Source organism: Falco cherrug, chromosome 14 (genome assembly GCF_023634085.1).
Source record: "Falco cherrug isolate bFalChe1 chromosome 14, bFalChe1.pri, whole genome shotgun sequence".
Classification (NCBI taxonomy): domain Eukaryota; kingdom Metazoa; phylum Chordata; class Aves; order Falconiformes; family Falconidae; genus Falco; species Falco cherrug.
Window position 1 is genome coordinate 12,682,672 of NC_073710.1, and position 20,293 is coordinate 12,702,964.

The 20,293-nt window shown below is 42.6% G+C and overlaps 2 protein-coding genes across 3 annotated transcripts; both read right to left on the reverse strand.

Annotated features, from left to right (window-relative positions):
* Nucleotides 1-122: 122 nt before the first annotated feature.
* Nucleotides 123-5,801, reverse strand: PDCD2L (programmed cell death 2 like). 2 transcript variants are annotated; one of them, XM_055726538.1, is made up of 7 exons: nt 5,617-5,801; nt 5,304-5,467; nt 5,187-5,213; nt 3,815-4,261; nt 2,596-2,709; nt 806-954; nt 123-273 (listed from the first exon to the last, which is right to left on the reverse strand). In XM_055726538.1, the coding sequence occupies exons 1-7, from the start codon at nt 5,728-5,730 to the stop codon at nt 143-145; spliced, it is 1,146 nt and encodes a 381-aa protein (XP_055582513.1). In that variant the 5' UTR covers nt 5,731-5,801; the 3' UTR covers nt 123-142. The 2 variants fall into 2 exon arrangements, with proteins under 2 accessions (XP_055582513.1, XP_055582512.1); XM_055726537.1 differs by having other exon boundaries at nt 3,815-4,218; nt 5,153-5,213; nt 5,617-5,800.
* Nucleotides 5,802-6,150: 349 nt separating this feature from the next.
* Nucleotides 6,151-20,222, reverse strand: LOC102058343 (fatty acyl-CoA hydrolase precursor, medium chain-like). The gene is made up of 15 exons (XM_027815159.2): nt 18,764-20,222; nt 16,598-16,733; nt 15,646-15,850; nt 14,790-14,934; nt 14,218-14,351; nt 13,724-13,877; nt 11,477-11,578; nt 10,233-10,337; nt 10,064-10,114; nt 9,410-9,550; nt 9,217-9,303; nt 8,071-8,218; nt 7,740-7,871; nt 7,362-7,434; nt 6,151-6,931 (listed from the first exon to the last, which is right to left on the reverse strand). Exons 2-15 carry the CDS (start codon nt 16,668-16,670, stop codon nt 6,757-6,759), a joined length of 1,725 nt encoding a protein of 574 aa, XP_027670960.2. The 5' UTR covers nt 16,671-16,733; nt 18,764-20,222; the 3' UTR covers nt 6,151-6,756.
* Nucleotides 20,223-20,293: the final 71 nt, after the last annotated feature.

The following is a 20,293-nucleotide window of genomic DNA, read 5'->3' on the forward strand; positions in this document are numbered from 1 at the left end:
ATTCTTGGAAATAAGCACAATGTGATCGAACGAATTTGGTTTTTCACCACATGCAAGGAAGACTGTTGCATAATTACACACTTTCACCTGTAGTAAAAAAAACCCAACCAACAGACTTTCCATCTATGCCAAGAAATATAATTTATTTAAATAATCTCTGATCTGGGTCTTCTTGCACAAAAACAAATTCTTCAAGAGGGGTTTGATGATTTGTTGGCCAACAGCTTCTCTCACATGTATAAACTATAGCAGTTCCAAATTCCACTGACAGATCTAAAAACAAAGCAATAAAGGTATGTAATGCAAAGGTATGAAAAATGACATAACTAAGGGCCATTGCTTATTGCTATGTTTCAATCTTTGCCAATTCAGAAAATTTTTCATATTCAGTCTCCTATGTACAAAGCATTTTCTAACTTTAAAGATTTTTAAAGCAAGCTGACTCAGAATTTCCAAAGAGCTTCTTAACTGTCCGCAGTCTTATCTGATGATATTTATTATTTTCCAAGGCCTCGTTTAAGAGGCAATAAAGACCAATTACTCCCAAGGTCATGGAATTATCTATACTGCTGTTATTGAAGTTCATTAGTGAGCAAATCAAGTTGTAATCACAGAGTATCCATAAACCAGAGTTATAATCTTTTGCTGAGTGAAATCTATAATGGAAAACAGTTGATTCTATGTAAGATGATCATTGTAGCTAATTAAACACATCAGCAAGAAACAATCCAAACTGCAGTTTACTAAACTTTACCAAGAAGGTGACTGTTTCTAGTATTCATTCAGCTAAATCAAAGGTCACCACCTGAATCGCTCTGGAGCATGCTGACCAGCGCTGGCATGAGTTGAAATTCAAATACTCTTTTGCTTCCACAGTTACTGCAGGCTGGAATACCTTCACTAATGTTGGCTGGAGGACACGTTATGAATAAAGGCTGGCCACCCCTGGAGTACCTACAACAAGAAAGGAAAAAAGTAATTTTTTTAAAATCTAATCTTCATAGGAAAACTTGTATGTTGGCAACAGTTGGGACTCTCTGAAACCTCTGAACTTGCTTGAAGTAAAAAACATTGTTATGCGCCAGAATCGTTGTCTAAGCTTCAGATGAGCCATCACACAAAGAATAAAGATGGGGGGGAAATATTTGGAAGGCCAACACTTGGAAAGTCTTAAAGAAACACCTGGATTTAAAAGAGACAAATGCTTTGAACTGACACCTGCAAAATACGCTGTAGCTGACTCCATCAACCAAACTACACTTTCCTGAAAATCGGAATGCTTAATCTGTGGCAGATGAAGATACTCAACATAGAATAGGTCTCAAAACCACTGTAGTTATGCCACAGAACCAACATTTTATTTATAAGAGCTCCACAATTAACAGGAAACCAACATCAAAGATGGTTTCCACTGAATGTCAACAGAGCCCAGGAGAAATAAGGGTCTAAGAGGCGTACTCACCACAGCCATGAAGGGCAATGGGAGGGCCACGTAAAGATTATAACTAGAACTAGTGACAGTCACAGGGATCACCAGAGGTGATGTTTTATAAGAACAGAAAATTAAAAGAGCATAATACTACAAAGTGATAGATCCAGTGGAAAAAACATTTTCTGAAAATGTAACTTGCACTCTGCATTTAATACATTTTCCCTATCATTTCTGATAGATAACGAATGAAAGTTTCTAATGCCTCTTATCTGTGTAACCAGCCCCTCAGACTTTACCTCCTCATCAAAAAGGTACCAGCTAGTTCCACCTGGTTCTGGAAACTTGATAAACAAAGGTCCTGTCACTACACTGAGACAGCTTGACCAGCTAGGCTGCATTGGACTCTCTGGAACAAAGAACTTAAAAACTAACCCTTGGTAGGATCCATTAAAACTATGTGTATTATTTGGTACTATGAATAATTTATTATTTGAACTCTTTGTTATACTTGCATTCAGAATTCACTCCTCTTTTGGGAAAGCAGCTGCTGTGAGGTTAAACCTGCTTTTGTTCTAGGAAAAGCAACAGATTTACAAGAACTAAAGACTGCAGGGTCCTGAGGGGTAATCACAGTAACCCCCAGAACAACTCAGGCTTTAGAACAAGTAATCTCTTACTTCAGTAACATGTCAAGGACTGAGATGTAAGCAATTAGGGTAAGGTTACAAATTTTCACAGGTGCAGACAGCCTTGGAAGTCTACCACAGCGGCATACTGCTCACTGTGCATTATACTTTCAACTCAAAACTGTCTCTTGAAAACCTCCATGTCTGGATTTCTGTGAACCTTCAAAGACAGTCTGGGTCTGTTCTCATCAGGTCTTATGTTGAAGAATGTCTCCCACAGCCAGATCTGGGGCCTCTGATCCTGCTTTGCTTCTCATTTCCTTACACTTTGTATAAAAAAAGCCCAACCAGGGACTGAAGTCTGACCACACAGGCATGGCAACAGCTCTCTTAGCAAATTCTTTGATTAATAAAAACATACGTGTATTTCCAATGAAATAGTTTATTTACCAACAATCTATACTGTTAGTACATATCTGTACTAACACACACAGATATGACCTGTATTTCCCTGTTACAACCAGATGATAAACATACCTCAGAATCTGTTCAGGACACACAGATATTCTTTTCATAAATTTATGGAACGTGGGGTCCCTGCTTTTGACTTCGCTCTTCTCGTATTTTTCAGTATCACCTTCACCTGCATAACTATAAGAAAACAAGAAAAGAAACAAAATTTCCAGTAAGATTTTCAGTACAATAAGCATGCTTTAAATATGCAATGGTTACAATACATTCACATTAAATGACACTAAGTACACTGAAAAAAAATTATACATGTTAATTTAAGAGTCACTTCCCTTTAGAGCTTGCAAGTGAACATTTTGCTTCTAGTCTTTCAGTTTCTGGTGTTTTACAATTACTAACGGTGTTTCAAAACTACCTGCACTACCTGCATGAGATTCAAATCCACCAGATACCTGCTTGAAAAAGCCCCAAACAACTCAATCCTTTAGTAACCTCTCAGAAGTTTTTTTAGCTTTTAAAGTATGATGTCTTTTTAAATTTTGAATTAAGTGTAATTAAGCAGTTCTATGATTCTATACAGGTCAACGAAACTCAACAGTAACACCGCTTCTAAAGAGCATACTATGCAGACTCTGCAATTGACAGTAGCTTTAGTTATCAAGAAAGTCAATGTTGTTCACAATTCAGGAAAATTCACTGTACTTGTTAATACAATCAAAAGACAAATGTCCTGGATATGTGCTTGCTGTGATCACCTAAGTTAATACTGGAAATATTTCCAGTAACTACATTCAAAAATTGTTTTTCAAACACCTTCAAAAATCTTCAGGAGTCTTACCATCATCCTAGCCTCTAGCCAAAATCCCTAAGTATTTACACTCTTAATAATGCAATTGGAATAGAAGAAAAACTTTAGCCTTGTAAAGAAAAAACCAAAAAGGCAAACGTTTCAATATAAGCTCGTGTCATTTAGCATAAAATACTGTTTAAACCACACTGGTTTAGTTTCAGAGATTGACAGTCCACTGCTCTGTCTGGAGCCCAAGGACATTCCAACTGCTCAGTCACTCAGAAATAGATGCATCTCCAAATAACTCACAATCTGTCAGAACTGGGTGCATTGTTATGATCTCCCAGCAAAGCACTACACACCAATGATTCCTGAAGGAGCCAGTTACAAACAAAAAGCATTCAGATTTGGAGAGTCAGATTTAGATTATCAATCAGCATACAGGAAACTACGTAATCCCTTCAATTTCAGCATGAAATCCAGACCCGTTCTCACCTTTCTGACATCAACTGTTGCAAATTAACACCCTCTCTCTGCTGATACTCCTTCCATAGCTCATCTGCATGATCTGTATCAATGAAACCAGAGTAGTCTTCCTCATCCACAACACTAATGTAAAAGGGCTTGAACACAGGAGCTGAACTAGATGTTGCCGTTATCGTTCCCTCACTGACTGGAGAGTGTGCATTCAGGGAACCTGACCCGTCCACAGCCTCAGACAAGCGAAGCTGTTGGAACTGGGATGCACAGTCCGCCTCTCTGGACACGGAGCTGCTCACCGCTTCATTTAAACCAAGCAGCTGAAGGGAAGCACATGCAGGAGATTCTGCTCCATCACAGACTCCCCAGTCATCTGCTTCATCACACCAATCCTTTGCAGCAAAGTTGGATTCTTGTTTCTGGGAAGGAAAAGCAAAAAGAGCATTGTCAAGGTAAGCCACCCTAATGCACTTCAAATACAGGTTGGTAACAGGTAAGAAAACTAAAACCTTCACCTAATGCTTAGTGTTATTTCATCCATCCTCCTCACAGTGGTACTTACCAGCATACCCACACCTACTTTTCGCAGCAGCGTAGTTATGGCAAAAAACACTGCACACTGGAGAACTGGAACAAGAATTCACTGGCTTTTTGAATGGCCTTTGTACATCATGTTGCCATACCTTGGCTGCTGGCAGGACCGCTGACAGTTTGGGTACATTTACTTGAAGCACAGTCCCTGCGCCACAAGTAAGCTCAAAGAACAGAATACGGAGGAAAATAACAAAAACAATAAGGATAATACCATCATCATTTTATCAGAGTATAAGCTTGTTTCCCACAGACCAAGATTTACCACTTTCTGCCTGCCACCACCTGTGACTGCCACCCTCCTCTTTCAGCCTTAAGCCAACATGCAGTTTTTCTTCATGAGCTAAAATACCATAAGTATATTAATGAGAACCAAATCAGATTAAGGAAAACTGATGATAAATTTCAAGAAAAATCTGTAAAAATTAGAAAATCGGGCATCTTAAAGATCAAACCCCCAAACCTAAGCAGAACAGCCGAGCCATTTAAAGTTCAAAAGTAACGTTGAGGTAGCTCAAGGAATTAAAGCACTAAATATCAGTTTTGAGCATAGAGCTGGCCTGCGGTCTCTGCCGGAACACAAGCCTAACGCAGCTCGGGAACACGAAGTTAATCCTCTGGTGAATCCCGCGCAGTGCTCACCGTGCCCCGCCACCGGGGCCGTGCCGCAACCTCCTCCCGCCTCCCCCCACCCCCCGGCCGCCTGGGGGGGCTGCGGGCACCCGACAGCGCATACAAAAGGCGCCCCCCGCCCCCCGGTACCTGCTCCGCGCCGCGGCCCGGCGCCCCCTCCGGCAGGCTCTGGGCGCGCAGCACCGTCCAGCTGCGGCGGGCGGGGAAAAACAGGAGAGCGGGGTCAGGGCGCGCGCGGCCGGTCGCTGCCCCGCGCGGCGCGGTGCGGTGCGGTACTCACCCGCCCGGCGCTCCCCGGCAGCCCGTCCCGGCACAGGCGAAGACGCTGGCGGCGCGGTGGCAGGGGGAGCCGGCCAGCGGGCAGTACACCTGCACCAGGAGCGCCAGCTCCCCGCCGCACAGCCCGCAGCGGGGCCGGCCCGCCCGCACGCGCGGCACCCAGTCCTGGAAAAGCAACAGCACGGGCGCCGCTGGAGACGCGCCGAGGGCGCCCCGACAGCCGGCCGGGCCGCCACCCCCTTGGGGCAGGGCCCCGCCGCCGCCGCCACCACCACCACCACCACCGCCACCCTCCCCCCCCGGCCCGCCCCTACCGCGGAGCCCCCCAGCTTGCTGGTGGCCCAGGGGGGGGGCAGCCCGCCTCCTCGGCACGGCCCCACCATGGCGGCGTCGCGCAGCCCCAGCAGCACGGGCGGCCCTGCCGCCATAGCAGCGCCTGGCTACGGCGGCCGCCGGCGGACACGCGCCGCCGGATCGCTGGGCCCGGCCCGACCGAGCGGCGGGGACGCGCCTGTGCGCATGCTCGCGGGGCCGGCGGCCGTGCCCGTGAGGCGGCGGCGGGTCCGTGCCCCCCGCAGGGCGCTGGGCAGCCGCAGGGTTCCGGTGTCGGCGCGGTGCTGAGCAGCCGTGCGGGGGGCGGCGGGAGGCGCCGGCTGAAGGCGCCCCAAAATCCCGGAGACCTTGCGTGAAGGCGCGCCCCGGACCGGGCCCGGGCGAAGGTCGTAGAGAAGCGCGGGTGCAGCGCGACCCCCCCCCGCCGGCGACCAAGCCCCACGCAGCCGCTTGCTCACTCCCCCTCACCCAGTGGGATGGGGAGGAGGATCAGAAAGGAATGGAAAACTCAAGGGTTGAGATAAGAACAATTTAATAGGTAAAGCAAAAGCCGCGCACGCAAGCAAAGCAAAACTAGGGATCCGTGCACTGCTTCCCATGGGCAGGCAGGTGCTCAGCCATCCCCAGGAAAGCAGGGCTCCATCACGTGTAACAGTGCCTGGGGAAGACAAATGCCATAATGCCAAATTTCCCCTCCTTCCTTCTTCTTCCCCCAGTTTATATACTCAGCATGACGTCATATGGCATGGCATACCTCTTTGGCTAGTTTGGGTCACCTGCCCTGGCTGTGTCCCCTCGCAATGTCCCGTGCCCCTCCAGCCCTCTTGCTGGCAGGGCCCAAGAAACCAACAAGTCCTTGATTTAGTATAAACATCACCCAGCAACACCTAAAAACATCAGTGTGTTATCAACATTGTTCTCACACCAAATCCAAAACACCGCACTGCACCAGCTACCAAGAAGAAAATTAACTCTATCCCAGCTGAAACCAGGACAGTGATCATGACAATAGATGACATAATACCGAGTCAGAAGCTGATTATTAAACTCTGCATCCTGACAAATGAATTTTGTGTGACTTCACTTTGGGTTTTAAAAGCAAAGCATACCCTCCACAACGCCTACAAATCTGTGTGTTCTCTCCTTTCATTCATAATTTGTTTTGTGAGCTGTGCCCAAAACTCCATTTTGCGTTCTTTCAATTTCTTTGATGCCTTTTGCACTAGGTCTATTTCCAGGTATCCTTCATCCGGATCATACTGAGGCCAATGGACCAAGCCTTCTCCGTTGGGATTTCTGGAAATAACATGATGAAAAGTTAGTTTTCCATTTGCATATCAATTGTGCTCTGACTGCTTAGGTTGGGAGAATTTCAGAAAACTAACAACACAAGCTCAGATTATGTGATTTTAGTATCTGAATAGTTGGATATTTTTTAACAAAACGCTCAACAGTGGAATAGCAAAAAATTAATAATTGCCATTACTTTTGGATCTAAAACTCCATTGCAGATGGAGAAGTAGCTCTTGGATTATTTTTTTTCTTTTTTGGCTTGCAGGTTCATTTAAAAGGTTTTTCTTGCAATCATTAAGAACAAAAATGATTTAATATTTATCTTAAATTCTGCCAAATTTGTAGGAACCACCATATAAGCATTGCTTCAGGCATATAAGTATGTTTCAGGCAGCACAGACAGAACTTGAGCTGTAATTAACATGATTCTCACCCATTTCTAGCAAAGTTAGTCCAATATTTCATAACAGTTCTGCTAAGTTTATTTTCTTCTTCTGTAGTATACCCTGCGAAGTCAGAGATGAAATGGCAACATTAAAAAACCAAATAATCAAAAAAGTAGCAGCTATATATGAATTCAAACAGACTGTAAACAGTTCTAGTTGTTGCTCTGAGCTATGTGAGTTTTACCTGAGCAGAGATCTAGGAGAGAGCTGCAGATGAATGATTTAATGATAAGTACTAAAGACAGAAAGTGTTTATCTTGATTCCAGTGTTTCTAAGACAGAAAAACTGTTCTCAAGCCCTCCAGTAAGCAAAATGATTAAGATGATGTTTGAAAAGAACACTTCAGCAAGCATGGATACATCACCGGCTAAGAACGGCCTTCCAAAGACAAAGGCAATCTCATCTGCATGATCTGCTTTTACAAAGTCTGGTACAACACCTGCCGCTGAACTTTGTCGATGTTGAAATTCATAAAAGTAGACTGGGTTGCCAGCATCTAGTAGAAAATAAACAGAAGGGTGTTAGTTTGAGAAAATACCTGCCACCAAACGTGATAAACTTTCATCACAAGCTGTTTTGATACAATGAAAACACTCTCAGTTCTTGGATAATGACATGTGATGCATACTGTCCACAGACACACCCCAGGATGGAATTCTACATTTCTTCTAATAGGTGCTGAATTAGAGACTTACCTCTATGGTATCTAGCCACCTCAACGGCTGAAATCACAAGCAAGGAGTCTCCCATTGCATCAAAAAGGCCATCTCGCACTTGAGTACGGTTTCCTGTATTCCCTATGTATTCATTGTATACTTGATCAACAAATTCAGAAGTAACACCCTGAACATGAACAATAAAAATACTTCTTATAATGTTGATGAATATTATAAAGAGTAACAGCACTGAGTGTACCATCTGCACATCCCTGGCCAAACATTACCTTCTTTCAGAGAAAATCCTCAGCTGGGTAAGAGTGTGGCTCAGAGCTCAGAACTGGGAGTCACACAGCTACCCAGATACAGATGTTCTCAGGGAAAAGAGGTTTGTAAGATCTAAAGATCTTTGATCTTTAGATAAACATCAGTCAGTGATGCTGATAAATACATATGGTAGTCTGTTCTCAGTTCTGTGGAAATAACCCTCATCAGAGAAATCATGTTGGATTTCATAACATTCATTTATTGGTGTAGGTGGCCATAATTTACTGCCTTTCAGAACAAGCCTGGGCTCTGCCATTCTGAGTTCATAATGGATGTCTGTGACACTGAATGATCCATTGCGAGTACTAGCCATGTTTATAAAGTCCTTAATTCTTACTTAGTAATCTGCAATTTTCTCTAGTAGTTTCAGGAGAGCACAAAGGAACCAGAAAGTTAAGAGGTTTGTAAATTACAGGGAAGCAAAACCTCAAGAAACCTGAATGTAGGTCTCAGTGCCATTTTAAACATCTCAAGTTATTACTTTCTATTCTCCAGCTTCTGCTTCAGAAGGGTTTGTTCTATAGGACTTGTGTCATACCTGCTGGTACCATGCATGTCTTGGATAACCTAGGGTATCTAAAATGTCACAGGAGACCTATGTTTAGGTACCTGAATCACTCATGGATTTCCACAGAACTCCTTTTTAAAAAGAGGGGCATTTAGGATAGAAATCCAGAGGGCATTTTCAGTCGCTAGTGGCAACAGGAATATACTGTGTTTGCTGCCCATTACTGCCCCATGGTAGGAAGCTGTCAAACAGAACAAAGTTTGCCTCTAAAATATACCCCTCCAGGAGTACAACACAGAACCAGGCTGGTGAAGAAGCAGCAGTGGTTTATTCTGAAAATGGTGTCTTACCTGAAATGAGGATGATAAGAAGCTCTGTAAAACTTGATATGCAACATCTGTGTCCAGACCATCTGTGTAAGGAGGTAATTTCATTATCTGCATGATACAGAGAAGCATATTTATTAGAAAATCCTGCATTAACAAAATGTTATAAATAAATAAATATAACAAAAAATAAATAACAACATTGTAAGTCTCTTACTGTAGGAACTGCCCATCCAAATTCACAGTTATTTACTCCTATTATATATGGGACTGCAGTGATCAGTTTTTCAGATAGTAACTGCTTGGGACTCTTTGGAAAAAATACACCATCTATAGTTGTGCTGATGAACAGGGAACGCTGGACAAAAGAAACCCAAACCAAACAAACAGCTTCATTAATACATGAATTTTGCTTCTAGAAAAAAATTTCAGATTTTTACTGTAGTTCCAAAGCAAAGCAAATGAAGTGTCAAGTGAAAATATTAAAAATAACAGTATTCAATCCATCTCTAAATTTTCTCTGACATATTTTCTGCTCTAGGCAGAAGATTCTGTGAAGATTAGCATTATATTTTTACCATTTGTGAAAGATAGATGATGATGTTCAATTTACATCTCTTCTTAGTTCAATCCTGTTATGGATGTGTGGAGCAGTGGGGGAAAAAAACAATTTCTGTGTTGAAACTACAAAGGAACATGGGATCCAGCACTGTGATAAGAAATATTAAGTAGGACATAGTTTATTATATTAACTAATTTTCAGGTTCTCCAAGAGAAACTAACATTTCCTACACGTTTTTCCTTCCCCTGGTACAGCATGACACCAAAACACAAATAGTTCAAAGTCCATGTAGAATGAAAGGGAAATTACCTGTTCGCATTTTTCAAGCGAGGTATAGCATATCGGCAGGGTTGCCAAATCCTGACAAGAAAGTCACATTCATTTGAAGTTCTCTTAATATTACAGCACACCAATAGCATACTCTATTATGATAAAATTTGAAATGTCATTTAAACACAAGAAGTATAATTTCACCTACCAATTTTAGTGTTATCTGTACTATCTCTTCTTCTGTTTTTTCTCTTAAGCATTCAACTACTTCAGCTGAACTGGATTTTCCACAGCCAGAAGCAAAAGCAATTCTCTGCAATCAATAAAAACAAACACTCACTTTTTCATGTACTTCCCATGGACGGCTCTATGTGCCACCAGACTGGAGAGTCCAGTAGGGGCTGTCTAAACTTCTGCACAAGGATCACTGAAGCCAGCCATGTTCTAGCTGCAGAGGTAGAAAATAAGAAGCCCTCATAACCCTTCACACTGTGGGCTGAGCAGAAGGACAAAATACATGCCTCCAAAATATTTTGATACAGAAACAGAATAAGATAGTCATTCTGGTAAATAACATGCTGGGCTGAGAAGGCAGGATGACAAAAAGGAGTGAGTGATGCACAGTCAGAATACAACCACGAAGACCACAGCATCACAGAACGGTCAGGGTTGGAAGGCACCTCTGGAGATCATCTAGCCCAACCCCCTGCTAAAGCAGGGTCACCTACAGCGGGCTGCACAGTGTCGTGTCCAGGTGGGTTTTGAACGTCTCCAGAGAAGGAGACCCCACAGCCTCCCTGGGCAGCCTGTGCCAGGGCTCTGTCACCCTCAGGGTAAAGAAGTTCTTCCTCATGTTCAAATGGTAAAAAGAGCATGTTATACCATTCCTGATGATGTCTTTTTGGGTGGAGTAACAGCTCTCATTAGACAGGCAGAGCTCATTATAATGTTGTCTCTTTTATATCCCAGATTATCGACTCTAGGTTCCTGGAAGCCGTTTCTTGTAGTCGAAAAAAAATATTGGGTTGAAGTCAGCTCTTATTTTCAAATATAAACAAATCGATTAAGATTTTATTTATTTGCACACAACAGGCATCAAACAGGAGGGGAATAGTAATCAGAATCTGGTGCCATTTTCCAGCCAAAAATTATAGCTCAACTTTTCTTGAAGACAGTACATGTTATAGTATTCCTTTACATTCCACACTTCTTCCCTGACTTCTCTCTTTGCTTCCTTAGTCTTTTGCTTTTATTCAAACATATATGAATATTTGGGTATTTGAAAAGCAAAGCACCATTAAACATGTATTGTCTGCACACAGAAATACTGTCTTTAATGACTGTGGTTGCAGTTTCATAAGAAAAAAAATCTGTTTCTACATTTTAGAATAAACAGTTTAAGATATGCAAAACTATCTGGAAAAATAATGAAAATTACTACAAAATACCCACTTGTGCTTCGTTCTCAGGATGGTCAGTGAACAAAGCCCTGATTGCAGTACCACTCTCTGAAATGGCCTTATGGAACAAGCCCTTTCCCAGGGGAGATAAGACCTGTAAAAAAGCAAGAACAAGCATTACAAGCATGATAAGCATGATGTTCTGATCACTGTCTTAGAATTTCAATATTAGGGATTGCCATTTGAAACGTTTTGAAAGGAAATGTCATAAGACTGTATCCTCTGATCATAGTTCAGCTATGCAAAAGGATTTGGCAGCACTGTCAGGGATCACAGCATCACAGAACGGTCAGGGTTGGAAGGCGCCTCTGGAGATCATCTAGCCCAACCCCCTGCTACAGCAGGGTCACCTACAGCAGGCTGCACAGAGTCGTGTCCAGGTGGGTTTTGAATGTCTCCAGAGGAGACCCCACAGCCTCCCTGGGCAGCCTGTGCCAGGGCTCTGTCACCCTCAGGGTAAAGAAGTTCTTCCTCACGTTCAGCTGGAACTTCCCGTGGTGCAGTTTGTGCCCGTTGCCCCTTGTCCTGTCGCTGGGCACCACTGACAAGAGCCTGGCCCCGTTCTCTTGACACTTGTCCTTAAGACACTTGTATGCATTGATAAGGTCCCCTCTGAGCCTTCTCCCGGCTAAACAGGCCCGGCTCTCCCAGCCTTTCCTCATAAGGGAGATGCTCCAGTCCCCTCATCAGCTTCACAGCCCTCCACTTGCCCCTCCCCAGCAGTTCCCTGTCTCTCCTGAACTGGGGAGCCCAGCACTGGACACAGCGCTCCGGGTGCAGCCTCACCAGGGCAGAGCAGAGGGGCAGGATCACCTCCCTGCACCTGCTGGCCACGGTCCCCCTCATGCACCCCAGGATCCCACTGGCCTCCTTGGCCACCCGGGCACACTGCTGGCCCAGGGGCAACTTGCTGTCCCCCAGCAGTCCCAGGTCCTTCTCCTTAGAGCTGTCCCCCAGCAGGTCACCCCCAGCCTGTACTGGTGTGTGGGGCTGTCCCTCCCCAGGGGCAGGACCCTACACTTGCCCTTACTGAACCCCATGGGGTCCCTCTCTGCCCAGCTCTCCAGCCTGCCCAGGTCTGGCTGAAGGGCAGCGCAGCCTCCTGGTGCATCAGCCGCTCCTCCCGGTTTTGTACCATCAGCAAACGTGCTGAGGGCACCTCGGTCCCTTCGCCCAGGTCACTGGTGAGTAAGTTGAACAAGACTGGAGCCAGTGCTGACCCCTGGGGAACACCGCTGGCCACGGGCCTCCAGCTGGGCTCTGCTGCTGATCACAGCCCCCTGAGCTCTGCCATTCAGCCCGCTCTCAGCCCACCTCACCGTCCGCTCATCTAGTCCACACCTCCTGAGCTTGCCCATGAGGCAGACAATGCCAAAAGCCTTGCTGAGGTTGAGGCAGACAGCATCCACCACTCTCCCCTCATCTACCCAGCCAGTCATTCCATCACAGAAAGCTATCAGGCTAGTCAGGCATGACTATTTCCCCTTGATGAATCCATGCTGACTAACCCTGATAACCTTCTTTTCCTCCACAAGCTCGGAGATGAGGAGCTTATGCCAGCTTTTTCCCATCCCATAGCACCTTGCTTCCAAGATTTCATGGAACTACACTGCAAGCCAGATATGGATCAAATATAACTGTGTCCAAGATAGTGTGGCTGTGTTACAGAAGGGAAATAAAGAACTGTTGGCCAGAGAGCAGGAGCTTAGGAAATAGGAATTGTTATCACATGTATCACTGAACACTCGTTTCACTGTGGGATCTCTACCAAATTGTGAGAGACTGAAGAACCTTTTAACCAGTGTGTTCAGTGTTGATGTAAAAATTTGACATAATCAACTGGGTCACAAAATGCACATCTGGTTCCTCTATCATGACTATTTGCCTTGGTTAGTTTGTGCAAGTGACTGTCAAAGCAAACAGGGAATGGGCAATACATCCTCTTAAAGGACTTTCCTGACAAATATAAATTTTTGTGGCACTGGAAAAAAAAACACCCCAGAATTTAATTTAGTAGATAAGGAATAACATTTTGGGTCTGAACTACAAGATTTGGACATGAATAGAATATTTTCATCAATCAGAGGCTGTATTGTTATATTACAGAACAAAGTAATGTGTCATTTACTATAAAACCATCCCTTTTTTCCTCACTGACTTTTCATACAGGTACTAAAAATTAATGCGGAGAGTGGTTTTTTCCCTAAGTAATTAAAATTCAATATTACTATGATCTTACAAGAGCAGAAATGCTGATTCCTCCTGCAGATTCTCCAGCAATAGTGACAGATCCCGGATCTCCTCCAAAATATATGATATTTTCCTGAACCCACTGAAGAGCTCTTACTTGATCTAAATACCCCCAGTTACCTCGAGCGTGCTTATCACCAGTGCTGCAGAGAAAGAATAGATTTGTTTAAATACTCAGTGCAAGAAACAAGGCAGAGAAAAATAAAATCTGTGGTATAAGAAATCAGCTGCCATTCTCTACACAGAGCTTCTCTACACAACTGAAAACTAAATGTCTCAGAAAGTATTGAGATGAGAGTAGCAGATGAACAAGAACAGACTTGGAAGCTGACTTGGGACCTGTAAATTGTTCCCAACTACTGCATATGTAATCAAGCAATGTATAGTTTCTTCGCACAAGAAAGTATTCTGCACATCTCTTCACAAAGGTTTTGCACACATAATTTTGGAAATCACTTAGCAAAACCTGAAATAAAATCTTACCTAAAATATCCGACAATACCTAATCTGTACTGAATTACTACAACCACCACATTGTCAAAGGCTGCTAATGCTGAACCATCATATGATGAAGCTGCTCCAAAAATGAATCCACCTCCATGTATCCATACAAAGACCTGGAAAAACAAAACAAAGAACAATCCAGCACAGATAACAGCTTCCAGTGATAAAAACTAAATATAAAACAAAATACAGTATTTGGTACTGTTTCACTCCTGACTCTTTCAGATTACATGTCACAAATGGTAGAAGTCTTTTAAATATGAGGCCTGCAGTCTTACAAAATGGCAGTGGTTTGATTAAATACTTACATTATACCAGTGCCCTGTGACATTTCACAGATTATTTAGAGGAAATCAAACATCACCTAGCTAAAATGTCAATAAAATTTTATTTGTAAAATCAGATTTTGTCTCTCTCAAACAAACATTTACTGGGGCAAAGCATGTAACTTGAGCATCATTGCAAAACCGCACCTTAAGTTTGCATATAGCACAAATTGTAGGTTTGCTGTAAAACAATTCTGCTAGTGGTTTTGTAATGGTTTTGCTTACAGGCAGCTTCTCCTGATTTCCTGTAGAAACGGGTGTGTACACATTTAGGTATAAGCAATCTTCAGACATTTGGAGAAGAACATTCTCTTTTCTATTAGTAACAACATCCGAAAAATACTGTCCTAGTTCTTTATCCTGTAGACACCTGAATAAATGAAAAAATAACAAGCAATATAACTAAACAAATAACTAAATAACAAATAACTAAAAAGCAAATAAACAACAAATAACTAAAACCTCAGAGCTACTAAGTGTAGCTTTTCTGTACTTACACAACCAAGTGCAAACCAGAAAGCAAGCTCTAATACATTTCTACATGGTTGGCGACAGAAAACATAAAATATTATTTTCATTTTTAATATATTTTCTTCCTTTGACATGGCATTAAGGAGATCCATGAAAAGGAGCCACAGTCTAGAGCAGTACACAGTGACATGAAGATATAATTTTGCATGTTTCAAAATATTACAGGAATATACCTGAAAATACATATGGCTATAAATTGCTTAAAAGAAAATGCAAATTAATTTTTACATCTTCAACAGGTTTTTTTATTGTAATGGCAGGTATTAAGCTTGAGACACTAAACAAGGGCAGCAGTACAAATGGAGTAAGACATTTACAATATAGGCTAGAATTGGTCTGCATTTTTTATGTGTCCTATTAAGCATGTGACTCCCTTGGCATTTGTTTCTTCTAATAGTGCATTCCAACATTTCCTCGGCTTCTTTCTGTTTCTGCTCCAAAGTTACACAGTTTATAAACATTGCTAAGTAATGGCCAAATGCTCCCTGTACATCAGTGTCCTGGCATTGCATATAATATAAAATTATTAAAAAATTCAATGGTTTCTTACATTGGTGGGTAGGAAGTGGCATCTCTGACACCTTTCCATGGCTCGGGTGGCTGGGGTTCAGAAAACCTCAGTGGTCCAACTGGAGGCTTAGCAAAAGGAAGTCCCAGAAAGACATTTACATTCCTCCCAGCAGCGTCTACTTTGAATTGGTACCCTCGTACTCTCCCATAGTTGGTCATCACTTCTGGTTGCTCTGCTTTTTGTCCTGGGGAATGTGAGCACAAAGTCACACAACTGGTCTATTTGTAAATAATTGCTAGATTTCTAAGAGCTTTAGCTACTTAAATATACACCTTCTGTTCACTTAAACAATTCATTTTCGCGCATGAGGCTTCAACAAACTCTAATCAGTATAGCTGACATTATTTCAGCCTTCAATTTAATTGGTTTGTATGTATAATCTCCCTCAGGTATATCATATGTATTGTCTCACTATACACAAATATGGGTAATTGCATATAGACTTTAAACCTTTTTGATCCAGGTTGTTAGAAGTCCAATAGATTGCTCTCATTAAGAAAAGGTATTTTCTTTTTAAGAAAAGACCTGTGAACACATGAAATATATTCTGGACCCTTGACAGTATGTACAGCGAAAAGAAAAAAATTCTAACACACCTGAAAGTAGTATGGCATATACAAATACGGTTAACATTTAGGTAAGATTCATTCTAAGATCCGTTTGAAAGTTCTCAGTACCAAATTACAAATGTGGTACAGTGGCCTGACCTGCCTCAGATCAGACAAGATTTTGGGACAGGAATTTGATTTTGCTATTTGCAAAAAAGGCAAACATGACAAATGACTGAAAGCAGATCACAAAAAGAAATGAAGAACTATTTGCTATTCAGACTTAATTTCTATGCAGCAAGGGGCTCCCCTAGGTGAGCAAGCTGCACATGTGCTCTATTTCCTTACAGAAAGCGATAGGGAAAAACCCTTCTGAGGCTTACCAGTAGCTACCAGCGCTGTGACTCCAACGGTGAGAATCAATGACAGCAGTGATGTGTCCTTTCCAGCTGCCATTTTGCAAGCTGGTCACATAGTCCTCTCCTCAGCCTGTCGCCTTATATACTCTGCTAAGTATTACTGTTATGCAAGTTATATGTTTTTTAAAAAACAATAATAGAAAAATCTTAGCTTTTCCTGCTGGATGGTTGTCCCACATGTCACTCAGTCCTGTGTGTTCAGGGATGTTTGTTTGGCATCTAATGCAACACATAAGTTTTGCAACACTAAAGAGATGATTATCCAACTTCTGTAGTGTGGGAACAGCATTAAAGGATTTGAGTGGTAACTATACGTTCAAAACCCCTGAAAGATCAGGAGGCTTTATGAACTACTGTGTGAACTCACATCTATCATTAGAGCATGAGATGAAAGAGAGGGAAGAGATAGCTGAAGAGAAAAAAAAAGAGATTTTCTGCCTACGTGAACGAAGAGATTGTGGTAGTGGGCTCCACCTTCTTTTGTTTGTCAAGGCTCAGTAGCTCTTCCCCCAGAAAGGCTGTTATGCAGTTTTATATCATGTGAATTCTCAGTTGGCAGAGACAACTTTTCTATAGATTGATTTACTGCTTGCACCTTTGATTTCAGCTGAGTCATAAAGACCCACAGTCATTACATTAGTTCAACACAGCTATTATACATCTAGTGATCCTGTGTACTACGGCTGTGCTTGTGTCCTGCATCCCAAATCTTCCCAAGTATATCTGCACAGGTGTGATTTACAGCCCTTATAAGTAAATCCCGGTTAACTTTAAACCCAGCTGCTCAGAGAGCAAGCTGTGGCCAGGTACACCTTCAGCACATGCTGGGTATCTTGAGCATTTGCTCTGTTGATCCGGACTCCTGCTTTCTGTACTGAGCAAGCTCTGCACTGCAGCAGCTACACTTTAACAACGCCAATGCTATGCTAGCGTGCATAGCAGCCATCTCTGAGTGTACGGTTAGTGCACAGTATACATTGGCAAATGGGATAACACTGTACATTGAGTTTCTAAGAAAATAATGTGGACAATAACTTCATCGTCAAATTTTTATAGCTGTATAGATGTTCTCTGAAAGACTTTTTTCTTGTTTCTCGAGTGAAGTTCATGACACTAAAGGTCAATAAAACTGGTCTGTGATTAGTCTGCACTGTTATGAATGTACAGTCTATACTGTATTGATAGATGTATGTGCTGTCAAATGCAATGAGTGGAAACAGGTGCCTGGAGTACAAGTGATGGAGTTTAGCATAAGTTATCTCCCATCTTTGTCTCTGTGACAAAGTTTTGCTAGAAGCCAAGGGCAGAAGTACTAAGTAGTAGTAAACTCTGCACTCCTGTTTGCTTGCTTGAATGCTGTTGCAAATTCTTCCACTGTCCTCACTTACCCTGGACTGCTTTGGTTCCTGGCGCGGGAAACCTGTTTCTACGTGAGGTGGAACTAGAAGATTCCCTGCTTGGGACTCGGCTTGCATCCTGATGGGCATGCATGCCTCAGGACTCCCTTGTGACCCACAAACTACAGGAGGGGTCCTCTGCTGCAAAGTCAAATGCTCTGCTTGCTGCTCTCTACTTTTGCTGTAACAAACTTTATTTACCTCCATAAACAATTTATTTTCTATCTCCTGATATTTACTGATTCTACTAAACTCTGTCCTTTCCCATTTGCTTTTCCTTTATTTTCCCCCTTCATTTACTACTCTATTTTCCCAGCTTTACTCTTTAATCTTTGCTCTACTCACTACTTTACTCTCCAAGTACACATTCTGCAAAATGTCTCAGCTCATGTCCCATCCACAGTCCCAGAGAGGGGGCCATTCTGAAAATATTACCAGTGCAAACCAGTTTCTGCAAACTCTGCCAATCTTACTTACGAGAAGATAATAAAGAGATGGGATTGTAGATCCCTAAAGCCTTGCCTGTAGATACTTTGTATGGATCTGCAAGCATGATCTGTATGTCTGTATGCTCTGGAAATGTGGAAACTTCTACTCTAGTGACACAGACTAAACTTGTGGAATCTGGAGACAGTGCTACATACCTGGCAAGTGGAATTATTGAATCCTTTTGGCGTTTAATTTTAATACAGAATATTTTGCACCTTACCCTACATCAGTGAATAATACGTACCTCATGGATCAATCACAAAAAAATCCTGCCATATGACATTTGCCTCTTTATACTTCAATGTCCTGCTATCTTTCTTGATTTCAACAGCTAAAAAATAGAGACAAACATCAGATTTATAGGCCCATAATTGAATAAGAGCTCACAATTACATTTTGCCTCAAGTACGTATGGCAGGAGTGTTTAGACATCTGCGTTTAAAACAGGGTCAGTTTGGTTTTTTTACTGAGCCCCTCATGAGTATTCAGTGAAGCTGGAGTGTATAAAACAGAGCTGTAATCTATGAAGCTTGGAGAGCTTTAACACTCTCTCACTTTGGCATGTGGTAGTCTCACACCAGGGTGTTTCTGGGATGAGACGGAGTATCAGAGCACTCACGCCTAAGTAGACAGGAGTAAAATCTTCTGACGTTTTCCAACTGTGATTTATTTTTAGCACTATGCCCGTGCATAGTCATAGCAGAAGTCAGTTCTGCTGTACTTCTCTGCATACACTTAGAAGATAAGCATATATTCTGTGCATATATATACAATACTGCCTGTTTATCTCCTTTTAAAGGGAGCGGTACAGGACCTCAGGGGAATTGTACACGCAATGAAAATTTATCAAGACTATTTTGAGATTATATTCCCCTCACAAAACATGTTAGCAAAAACAAAGGAGGAGGGGCAGATGGCCAGCAGGAATTCCTGCTTACCAGAACAGCAGTTGGGCTAACAGCCTAACCCTACCTCCTGAGTTCTGACTGGCAACAGAATCTGGGCGGAAAGACATAGGAAATTCTACCCAATTTCTTCCAATATTCAGAAAGAAGGGATGGCCAGTTAGTTGCTGTAGGACATTATTAGCCATGAATAACCTTAAATTCTTCCAGAGATATAGAGGTGAGATGAAAGAAGCGGGGAACCGGTGCCTAGTGCCCCACAGGATCTGTGGAGCTGCGTAAGGCTGCTGGGAGGTAGCAGTATGGTCAGGAATAAGGTTGGGAGCTGGAGCAGTCTAGGAGCCAGATCCAGGGAACAAACAAAACAGACCCAAGAAAGAAGTTCTTGACAACACTGAAATGAAGTGTTCAAGACTTGCTCTTGGTAGTCCATGCCAGTAAGGACTCTGGAACAATTCTGGTACAAACACATCTCTCTCCAGTGCTAGTAATGGAGGCCTGTGACCCAGTGCAGAGCACCTGGAACTGACTGATGGCACAGAGAACAGCCTGAAGCACAATGTAACACACCATGGAAAAGACAGAAAGCGTGAAAATAATGTTACCAGCGTGGATCCTTCTAGGGAAATTATGGCCAAATTTAAAAGGAAAAAAGTGTGGGTAGTGGAGAGCATTTCTCCCTTTTCTAACTTCTGAGAGAAGTCTTAATTCCAGCACTACCATTACAGATTATGTATCACAACAGTCAGAAATATACTATCACTGTGGTAAAACCAACTTAGAAAGCAGAACAGTCTTAAGTTTAATTTATTTTTCCACAGAGGACATTTCTGTATCTAAATCAGATGAGAACTTCTGTACCATTGCTG

Bases quoted from the DNA above. Each gene is read 5' to 3' on its own strand.
- PDCD2L (XM_055726538.1), bottom strand. From the start codon at position 5,730: ATGGCGGCAGGGCCGCCCGTGCTGCTGGGGCTGCGCGACGCCGCCATG. The intron at 5,214-5,303 runs GTGAGTACCGCA...CGCCCGCCGCAG, and splicing joins TGCCGGGGAGCGCCGGGCGG to CTGGACGGTGCTGCGCGCCC. The intron at 955-2,595 runs GTATGTTTATCA...TTCTTGTTGTAG, and splicing joins TGTCCTGAACAGATTCTGAG to GTACTCCAGGGGTGGCCAGC.
- LOC102058343 (XM_027815159.2), bottom strand. From the start codon at position 16,670: ATGGCAGCTGGAAAGGACACATCACTGCTGTCATTGATTCTCACCGTT. The intron at 9,551-10,063 runs GTAATTTCCCTT...TCTTTTGTCCAG, and splicing joins CGCTTGAAAAATGCGAACAG to CGTTCCCTGTTCATCAGCAC. The intron at 7,435-7,739 runs GTGATGTATCCA...CTGACTTCGCAG, and splicing joins TGGAAGGCCGTTCTTAGCCG to GGTATACTACAGAAGAAGAA.